A 10,804-nucleotide genomic window follows, 5' to 3' on the forward strand; every position below is an offset into this window, starting at 1 on the left:
AATAACCATGAAGAAATAGTGAAATACGTGAAAGGGCATCTTATTACTGCAATACATTAAAGGTTTGTTTTCTTTTTCTTTGCATTAATTAACTACGACGAGCAACGCAAATAAAGTTGACTTTGGATATCTTGAATTCGTTCATAGACTTGCAAGAGAGGAAATAATATTAAATGTACTTAAAAACATCTATATTTATATCAGAATAGTTTTACTAAAACTTGAACGATTTTGTTTTTCTAAGTGATGTAAATATCAGTGATTTGTTTTTCTAATTGATGTAAAATATCAGTGATAGTGTACTGTTACTACAATCTGGCTTTCTTTCCCTACAGGTACTATAGTCCAGATCGAACTCAGAATACACGTATCAGAGTACTTGGTGCCATCTTCAAGTGCAATTTTGTTGTTCCATAATCGACACATTGAATTTTAATTTTATGAAGACTACTGAGTTAATTCGACAGTGTTTACAATTATCCTAGTGCATTCGATATCATGGATTACTTTCTGGCAGTTATTAATGGGATATAGACTATAATATATGGTGCTTTGGGACTTGCTGAAAGCTAATAAAATTTGATATTTTTGTGATTGACATAAAGAAAACTCTGCAGCCGATTCAAATTATAAATGATTAAAATAAATACAGATATAAATAAACATTTTGTATTTTTAAATTATTTTTTTAATAAAGCCTTTTATAAATATTCAAAACAGTTTTGATATTAAATTGTCTGCTTAATATTTTTTTCTTAATAATTTTGAAGATTAAAAGTTTGTTGTCTATGTGTACGGTATAAATTATGTGTCATTCTGATTGAATTGTTGAGACTAACCGTATCTATTCAGTTCTATCTCCTATATTATTTGTGTAAATTAAGTACATCGCACAGTGTCAATTGTATTGCATAATTAAATACATATCCCAATGTTCAGCGGCTTTATGGAAAATGATTAATATCGGTTACATATTTTGAAAATTTTGACAATTATGCGCATTGAAAAACATATACTTTTTGTGCCTAAATTTACGGAAGTGTTTTGTTTTTCTGCAGGTACAAATTATATTTAAACACTTCTGTTGTTATGTGTTTAGAATTTAAACACTTGTGTTTATGTGTTTAGATATGTTTAATTTCTAAGCACACAAGTGTTCAATTTCTAAACACTTTCTAAGACATGTTTAGAAATATTACATGTTTAGGAATTAAACATATAAAAAAGGAGGTGACAACAAAGCGTTTAGAAAAGTGTTTGAATTGTAAACACATTTTTTACAGTGTACATAATGGTCAATGTTAAAGTTTTTGCGGACAAACAGACAGACGGACGGACATGGCAAAAACTATAATTATCCCCTCCCCCCCCCCAATCTTCGATTATGGGGACATAAAAAAGCACATCAATGATCAGATACACATCTCAGTCCCAAAAACGTAGCTTAAATTCCTTTAAACTGTTGAGCCGTCAAAGAATACAATTCCGGATATTTGAAAGCAATGCGTAATAGGTTCGGAAGCTTAGTTTTCTATACAAGCTTCCTATGTGATTAATCCAAAAATCTATAAAATTAAAAGAAAGTATCTGGAATATATTACGCAAACTAAAATAAAAAATGTGGTATGTAATTTTTTTTTAACCTCAGAATTGGATACTCACTTTTAATGTTTTTTAAATGTTTGTTTTCAAGGTAATAAAACAGTATGATCACCTGATCACAGGGGCTTATGTATTTTGAGCAGACTTGTTTCTACCTACGTATCTATATTAATTTGAAAACTTCACGAGTTTAAATCTCAATTTTATTTAATACCGGTGACTGTAAGTTTTAATTCATGGTGTTTAGAATTATAAGTCCGATCAAATTGATAATATTAAATCAAAATATTTTCAGGTAAGTATCTCAAGATGGTGATGAACATTTAACAATCGATAGGAAATGAAAATACAGAGATTTGAGATTCATGTGGATGGTCAGACTAGCAGAAATGTAGTGGTGCTATCGGGGACAGATTTGAGAGGCACAGTGTACATAAATGTCTCCCATTCACTCAAAATTCAAAGTAAGAACTAAGCTTGTAACATAACTGATAAGTGTGACATTCATTTTCATAGTTGATTTAAACATTTGCAAGTCAAATTGTGATTGCCTGTAACAATATGATTTTAAGTTAATTTTACAATCTTTAATCAGACATAAGTCATGAAAAGCAGTGATAAGTTTGATGCATTGTATATATAGAGGATATTCAATGTTTTGTAGATGAATATGGAATTTATTTCATGAGTGGGACAGGATTTTTTTTTATATTTTGACGAGTGCAAATCACGAGTGAAAATATAAAAAAAATCCTGTCTCACGAGTGAAATAAATTCCATATTTTTCTACAAATCATTGAATTTTCTGTTTATTACATTTTCTTTGATTTTCCCTTTCCCTCTGTCTTTTCTTAACACAGTGTCATAGGCTTGATGTTATAGTTGAGTGGATGAGAGGTCATAGCTTAGCAGTTGTTAGATTGAAAACATTACATAGCATGGATTTTAGCAACATATTTGGGAAGAAATTTGCAGTTTTAGCTCTATTTCTATCTTATGACAGGCCAGGAGTTATTTTTTTCTGACTTTGATAGCCTTTGAATTCACACTGAGAGAATATCATTTTCGTATCCTTTCACACTGTGAGAGAATATCACTTTTATTCAATAAATAAATCGCAGTATTTCACTGTTGAAAATGTAATAATCAACATTATCTGATGTAAATTTGTTTAAAGTTGCATATGTGGATATGTTTGTGAAGAATTGTAATTTTTGTAGGCATCAGTGTCTATGTATATGGAAAAGCAAAATGTAAGTTTGATCGTAGATCTGATAATGACAAAAGGGAATTCACGGCAAAAGAAACTTACGTCAATTACAAGCTCTACCTGTTTGGAGGTTGGTATTATTATTTTAATAAAAAAAATTTAATAACCAAACAACATTAACATATTAATATCTTCACTTAGCTTATGACATGTGAATATCTCAAGTACATGTATATTAATTTTTAATTTAGGATCTCAAACCCAGGCTCAGACAATAGAGGCGGGGGATCATGTGTACCCCTTTGTTATCCCCCTCAGTACTACAGGGGAGCTTCCATCATCATTTGAGGGCAGAAAAGGTTATGTGAGGTACACCATTCAGGGTCAGATAACAAGGCCTTGGAAGGCAGATGAGAACATAGTTCTACCATTTACTGTCATTAATCATCTAGATCTCAACGCTTTTCCTGATTCTGTGGTAAGAGTAGTAGCAGATTAAAAGTTTGTGAAATTAAATGTGCAATTTAAATTAAATGTGCAATGTGAACTTAAAGGGTTAGAGACAACTGTAGAAAGATGCTGCAAAGAATTGGAAGTCTGTTGACTCTCCATAAAGTGACAATAATGTATAGATAAAAGTGACAATAATGTATAGATAAAAGTGACAATAATATATAGATAAAAGTGACAATAATGTATAGATAAAAGTGACAATAATGTATAGATAAAAGTGACAATGATGTATAGATAAAGATTTTAGCAAGCAACTATTGAACAACAAAGAAATCAGATATTTGTAATCTGTTTTATTGATATTTCATATGTCACATGAAAACATGAAACATACTAGTAAGGTTGAAACGATACGCCCCCTCCACGATAGAGTACATATTGTGATACTTGTGTCACAATTCAATTTTTCAATACCATACATTTTAAAAGAGAAACAAATCATAAGGTTAAAGAAAACATGTACTCAGATTTCAAAAGGCAAGTAAAAAGTGGTGATACAATAAAGACCACTTCTTATGCTTCTGTAGATTAAAAGTCGTTAGAGCACTTTGTTTGTGTCAATACTAGCAGTGGCAGCCTGCTCTGAAACTTTCTGTCAAACTATTAAAATTAGGTCGAACCTGATCTATTTCAGGAGTAACCAAACCCGATCATAAAAAACGTACCGAACCGAAAATCGAGATAGTGAATCGAACATTGAATTGAGCAGTAATATTGAACTATATGGATATTTCGGTGAATTGTTTCAGCCCTCCATACTAGTATTTATATATTGTAACTTTGATATACAATACAGTGTCTGTGTCTTATTCAGATGCCAATCATGCAGTACAGAAGACAAGAAATATCTGGATGTTGTTGCTCAGAAGGGGAGATAATTGCTCAAATGAAGGTGAATAAGTCTGGTTTTGTCCCCGGGGAACCTATCATTGTAGAGATGGATATTAACAACAAGAGTGAAAATGCCGTGCAGGCCTGGAGTGTAGAACTTATACAGGTTAGACACTGGCTAGGTGGTATGATTGTGTAGTTAATGTGTCATTTCAGTGTACATACTAATCAACATTTTAAAATTCCCATGCATATACATGTAATATCATTATAAATGTTACCACCAAAGAATGTTTTATTTTTTGTTTATGAATGAAAGAAAAAATTGCTTTAAAATAAGCTTAATCAGAAGTTCACTCAAGTTTTCTTAAAATTTTAAATTATTGAATACTCAAGGTTAGTTTCTATTGTAAACATTTATTTTGATTACAGACTAATTTTTATACAAAATGTGCTGGATTTTTTTTCAGATAAACTTCTTATTTTCTTTTCAGGATGTGACTTACACAGGATTTTCTAACAGTTTGTTTTCCTCTGGCAATCCAAAGTACAAAACTAAGAGTGAGACTTACACACTTTATGTGAATCGAACATTGGCAGTGGGGGCGGGGCAGCAGCAGGTCTTCACCCGGGCAATGCCTGTCCCCTCCCTGCCTCCTTCCTACTTAAAAGGCTGCAACATTATAGACATTCAGTATACACTTACTGTAAGTAACATCATAGTCATTCAATATACACTTACAACCTCCTTGCAGAGTTGTCATTCATTCCTCTCTCAGACACATCTGCAATGGGCTCGCATCAAGATTTTTGACATAAGGAAACAAGATGTGTTTGTGAAACACTTATGCCCCCATATGACTAAAGTTTCTTAAATGCTAGTCAAACTTCAGGTCAAGAAATCAAAAATGTTGGTACCCAAAAAAGGTCTTGTGTCGAGGAATATACCTGTGAAATATGAAAGCCCTAGTGCAAACCGTTGAAAAGTTATGGCGAAGGTTAAAGTTTTTTCAAAGTAAGTAAAACGACAAGATCAAGGTCAAATGGTGCCCAAGTGAAGTTCTTGTTACAAGTGATACACATGATCGTAAAATGTGAAAGCCACAGAACCAAACATTCAAATGTTATGGCCAATATTTAAAATTTTTAAAAGAAGTTCAAAACTCCAAGGTCAAGGTCAATGCCAAAATTGTTGGTATCCAAAGGAAGGTCTTGTCACAAGGAATGCATATGTGAAGTATGAAAACCCTAACACCAACTGTTCAAAAGTTATGGCCAAGGTTAAAGGTTTTTCAAAAGTTGGTCAAACTCCCAGGTCAAGGTCAAAAGGTCAAAGTTGTTGGTATTTAAAGGAAGGTCTTGTCAAAATAAATGCATATGTGAAGTATGAAAACCCTAGCACTAATTGTTCAAAAATTATGGCCAAGGTTAAAATTTTTCAAAATTGAAGTAGGTCAAACTCCAAGGTCAAGGTCAAAAGGTCAAAGTTGTTGGTATGCAAAGAAAGGTCTTGTCACAAGGAGTACACACACAAAGTATGAAAGACCAAGTTTAAGCTGTTTAAAAGTTATGGCCAAAGTTAAAGTTTTTTCAACAGTAGGTTAAACTCCAAGGTCAAAGGGTCAAAGATGTTGGTATCCAAAGAAAGGCCTTTTCACAAGAAATACACTTGCGAAGTTTGAAAGCCAAAGCTCCAAGTGATCGAAAGTTATGGCCAAGGTTAAATCTCACAAAATTGGCAAAAACTATATGCCCCTGAATCTTTGATTATGGGGGCATAAAAACATGATATTCCAAGGATTATTTCAAATTAAACTAATAGTTCTAGAACTCATAGTAAATATATACCTTAAAAGACAATCATTAGTGCAGGAATTTACCCGGTAATTATAATGAATTAAAACAATCGGACTATTTCTTGTACTTAACACTGTGATATATGCGAGCCAACGGCAGAGGTGAATGTATGAGCCGATGGTAAACAGTGATGCACTAGATATTCAGTGCAAACTTTTGTTAGTAACATCATAGATTTAAATATAAACTTACTTACCATACTTGATTGTGATAGAATTCGGCCGAGCCGAACCAAGCCAGGTAAACCCCGGTACGCTCTTAGAATCAAGCAAACAGGCTCATGTAAAGTAATAGAAATAATGTATTTCTATCGTAAAACATTATCTAGCATAGAAAAGGACTACACTTTTTGCAAATATGTTCATTTCACAAGCGTACCTCGATCAAAAGCTTCACATCTTAAAACAAACAACTTTCAACACTACTATCCCGAAGGACGCCATGTTGAAGGCGCCCGAGCTTATCAAATTTTTCCGGCTCAATCGGCTCATCCGGCTTGATGCATGCGCAATACCGGCTCAGAATCAAGTGTGACGCCGGTCATCGCTGGTTTACCCGGGCGCGCCGGATGGTCAGAATCAAGTATGCTAATAAACTTGCTGTAAGTGATAGCAAAGGCATTCAATGTGCACAACTTTTTGTAATTGCAAAGGCAGAATGACATTTAGATATTACTTTTTTAACATTGTAAAATCATAAAACTCCTTTGTGCATGAATGTTCTCAGTAAATGTTTACCTTGATAGTATTTTTTACACTAAAACTTGTATATTGTTTGTTATTTATTCTTCCTGTAGTTTAGAATATCCACTGGCTGGAATACAATTTCTCTGGATAATGCCGTCATCATAGGGAGTATTCCATTAAGAAACATATCCCTCCAGGTGATCCAGCCTGTCCCCACAGCCCCAGAGGTCCAGGATTATCCCCCACCCATAGGAAATCAAGATTTCTCACTCACAGCTCCCTATCCTGATGGTAAGGGGAGTATTCTTGAAGAAATAAATAAATGTTTTTTGCATCTCTTGAAATTGTACTTATCATAACAATTACATTAATGATTATCAACATTATTTTCATAAATCTACATGGAGATTCAGTAGCTATGGAAACTGTTATTCCTATAAGTTTGCCTTTGGTGTTTTTTTCAGTTTTTTAGCTCATATAAGCCAAAGGCCCATGTGAGCTTTTCTGATCAAAGAGTGTCCAATGTTCATATGTCTGTTTTGCAGTGTGTTGCCTGTGAATTTATAACATTTTCAACTCCTTACTCAGAACTACAGAGTCAATTTATCAAACTTGACAGAAAACATTCTTGGGTGAAGGGGATTCAGTTTTTCAGATTGAATTTTATTATAATAGCTTTCATTTTTTTACCACTTTGTTTAAACCTTCATTTTTATATTAAAATCATAACTATAAACATAGGTATCAGAGTAGGTACATGTAAATGTATTAATTGTGTAAAAGATGAAAACAAAAGTTGAAATTGGAACATTATTTTGTTCAAGTGGAAACAAATTTTCTTTTGTAGCTCCTCCAGCTTATTCCGAGTGTGTGTCGGGGCCCGTCAGACTGGAAGGGGGAGAGGAAGATGAGGATGAGGATAATGCTGTCCCCCTAGCTAACTGGACCCCCGCCTACCCAGTGTATGACTACACAGCCCAGGTCAATCAGGTCAATGCTGCAATGCCTCCACCTATGGCATCACCTACAGCCCCACCTACTGCTCCACCTGCCTATGACGAGATTCAGTTCTCCACCATTAAATAGTAAACCAATGATTTTATGTAGACAACTTTGAACAAATATATGTTTTATGTGTTTACCTGTATTATGTATCAAAGATAAGGTTATTTTTATTCAAAAGGAAATTTTTTGACATCAATGTTTCTTTGTTAGTTGACTTATTTAGGGTGTACGTCTATTTTGCGCTTTATTTATTGTAGAAGACATAAATGTATTTATATATAAGCATGTATACTGCTTTTATTATTCCTTAGCAAATGTTGATTTTTAATATTGTTTTTTAACTTTAAATTTAAGTTTGACCTTTCCGTGAATGAAAAATATGAAATTTTATATATGTATAGTTCAGACTACAGGCATATGAAATTTTTTTTTTTTTTGGACTTTCAGGAAGTAATTGTACAGGGAGAGAGTGTTTAGTGGTCATTACATGTATCTTTTATAGAAACATTATATTTCATGTTTGTTTTATTGGAATTTGGGCTTCCAAATGTCTTAAGGTTTCTGTTTACGTCCAATTACATGTAGCTCATCATGTTTTAAGTTTTTTAACTCCACACTTCGGTCATCACCCTTTTTTTTGAAAATGTAGAAAATTATTGTATTCATTAAGCTTTTACTTTTAAAGAAAACAAGCTGTACACTGTGGTACTGTGACCTTCATTGACCTTTTTGTTTATGTTGTGAATATTTTACTGGGAACAATATTTAGATTCATACTCCTTATACTATGTATATGTGTATTATATCACTTCATAAAACTGCTTATACAATACAGTGATATTTACTGATAGAAAACAAAAGGTGGCCTCATTCATTGAAAGATGATTTTTAAAACGGCATCAGATAATTTTAAATGAAATTTATGAAGCTGTGGGGAAGGGAGTTTAAAAGGGTAACCTATCATTGAAGGATGTTAAAAAATATATGAATTTTTCAGATTGTTATAAATACTGAAATAGAAAATAAAAGAAGGCTGTTTGTGCATTGCAATATTTAGTCTTGTAGATAGAATAAAACCTATTATAACAGATCACAGGAGATGACTGAAGACACTTCCTTGTATTCCTAATTTAAAATATGTAGGTAATAATTTGTTATTTCCTAAAGTTGAGAGAAAAATAAATGTTGCTTTGCTCTAAGAATTCATTTTGTTCGCTATGAACTTGTCTAAAGAGAGCCAGATACAAAGAAATACTTAAACTAAATTTTTATCTCTTATAAAGGTTAATTTCAATATTTTGCACACTAATATATTTGCTTCAAATTACAGAAAATGAAGAATGTTATTGGTACAGATAAGATTTATTTCTAAAAATGATTGAAAAATTGTAATAATTCCTCTTGTAAAAAGAATTCATTTATTTAGTAAGTACAAGATTCCTTCACTTTGAATAGTTTTCATTATCTGATGATTAAACGAATCTCATATGAGTGAAGTGTTTTTACAGAGTGTACATGCCATGTGTTTTTTTTAACTGTATATTGTTAAGAACTTATTCAGTACTTATTTTTATGTCTTCATTTTATCAGTGCTAGAGATGTCAAATCTTAAATACATACATGTTTGCATTAATTCTTTGCATATCATTTTATATAATTTGTTTATAATGCAGAGTGCTTAGTAACTAGTTAAAAGGAACAAATGTACACCTCCATATAATCAGACCTGATCAGTGTTATGTTAAATTTGATTTTTTTTCTTTTTGCTTAAGAATGGATGACTGTATTAAGGAGGAAAGGTGCAATTAGTTGTATTTTGTTGTTAACAGTAATGGTTACGAGTTATTTCCGTTTTATTTATGTGTGAGTATTAGTGGCACATTTATGTCACATGAAGGTAAGAAACCAATAAATGAACAAGTAAAATTTGTTTTGCATGAATTAAAATTCACTTGGCATTATTAATTAGCCAGCGAGTTGGTGACCTGATACTATAGAGTTAATGAATTTGTATGTGGAAGTATCGTAGTTGGATTTTAGTTAGGTTATCTAATATAAGTCTTGCAGTTGGCACTAAAACTCCAGAAGTAGATGAAATAATTTTAAAAAATTCATTTTGCTGGTTATGAACTGGCCAATGTAATACGATTGTGATTCAAGATGTTCAACAGACAGAACATACAAAACGTAATTATAAAAAAGAGAAATTCATTTGTAAATCAGACTTGCGTGCTGCATAAATCCCTATTTTAAGTTATGTATGGATATCGAGATTCATTCTTGTATTTGGTGATATACCCATATTCACACACTGGATTGACTGTGTACAGGCTATAGCTAGGACTATAAATTGCATTCAAGCCAACCTTTTTTTCCAGGTGAAAGGTGGTATTTTAACATTTTGTGAAAATTGCCACAATTTTGGCAAATAAGAAAGACTTTTGTTCGTAAGGTATTTTCTCTTTATAATTATACACAAATTTAAGGACCATATCATAAGAGGAGCAGATATAATGAATACTGTAAAATCACATATTTTCGTGGGGTCAAATTTTTGTGGTTTGAGGTAGAACATTGGTTCATGGGGATTTGATTTTGTGGATGAAGAAGTGTTAGTTGTTATTTATTTGAAATTTTACTTTTTGTGGAGGACATGATTTTGTGGGTTTCTTCATACCACCAAAACAACAAAAATTAAGCCCTCAATAAAATTAGTGATTTCACGGTAAATGTGATTAAAATTTTTGTGTTCTTTAAACTGCAACGAAAATCCAATATGCTAATGATTGGAATGATTTATCTCCTACAGTCAAAAGTGACTTTTTTTTTTCTTTTTGCCTGTAGTTTCTAGAATCTTTTTCACAAAGGAAGAAAAGAAAATCCTGCTGTTTATGTCATGTTGGTAAGAGTTATTCAAAATCTTTTATTGTTGATTCATTGTCAGTAATCGTAAAAAAAACAAAAAAAAAACAAGCATTCTGAGAGTATTGCATTAGCAATACTAGTCCCCTACCGGCAAGTGTAATCTGGTTCCGTTCCCGGTAAGAGTTGAAAATGCCATAATTCCGTCAAAAATTAATGAAGCGGGACGAAATGCAAA

The 10,804-nt window shown here is 32.3% G+C and overlaps 1 protein-coding gene across 1 annotated transcript; it reads left to right on the forward strand.

Moving 5' to 3' along the window:
* The first annotated feature begins 1,563 nt into the window (after positions 1-1,563).
* LOC133175561 (arrestin domain-containing protein 3-like) lies at positions 1,564-8,032 on the forward strand. The gene is made up of 8 exons (XM_061310681.1): positions 1,564-1,623; positions 1,898-2,066; positions 2,823-2,942; positions 3,064-3,290; positions 4,140-4,322; positions 4,651-4,863; positions 6,810-6,990; positions 7,547-8,032. The coding sequence occupies exons 2-8, from the start codon at positions 1,943-1,945 to the stop codon at positions 7,783-7,785; spliced, it is 1,287 nt and encodes a 428-aa protein (XP_061166665.1). The 5' UTR covers positions 1,564-1,623; positions 1,898-1,942; the 3' UTR covers positions 7,786-8,032.
* The last annotated feature ends 2,772 nt before the right edge of the window (positions 8,033-10,804 follow it).

The sequence above is a fragment of the Saccostrea echinata genome, unplaced genomic scaffold (assembly GCF_033153115.1).
Source record: "Saccostrea echinata isolate AGI-Se365-2 ecotype Australia unplaced genomic scaffold, CSIRO_AGI_Sech_v1 ptg000062l, whole genome shotgun sequence".
NCBI classification, from domain to species: Eukaryota; Metazoa; Mollusca; class Bivalvia; order Ostreida; family Ostreidae; genus Saccostrea; species Saccostrea echinata.

Coding starts and splice junctions, on each gene's coding strand:
- LOC133175561 (XM_061310681.1), top strand. CDS start 1,943: ATGAAAATACAGAGATTTGAGATTCATGTGGATGGTCAGACTAGCAGA. Junction 4,323..4,650: donor GGAGTGTAGAACTTATACAG/GTTAGACACTGG, acceptor TTTTCTTTTCAG/GATGTGACTTACACAGGATT. Junction 6,991..7,546: donor CACAGCTCCCTATCCTGATG/GTAAGGGGAGTA, acceptor TTTCTTTTGTAG/CTCCTCCAGCTTATTCCGAG.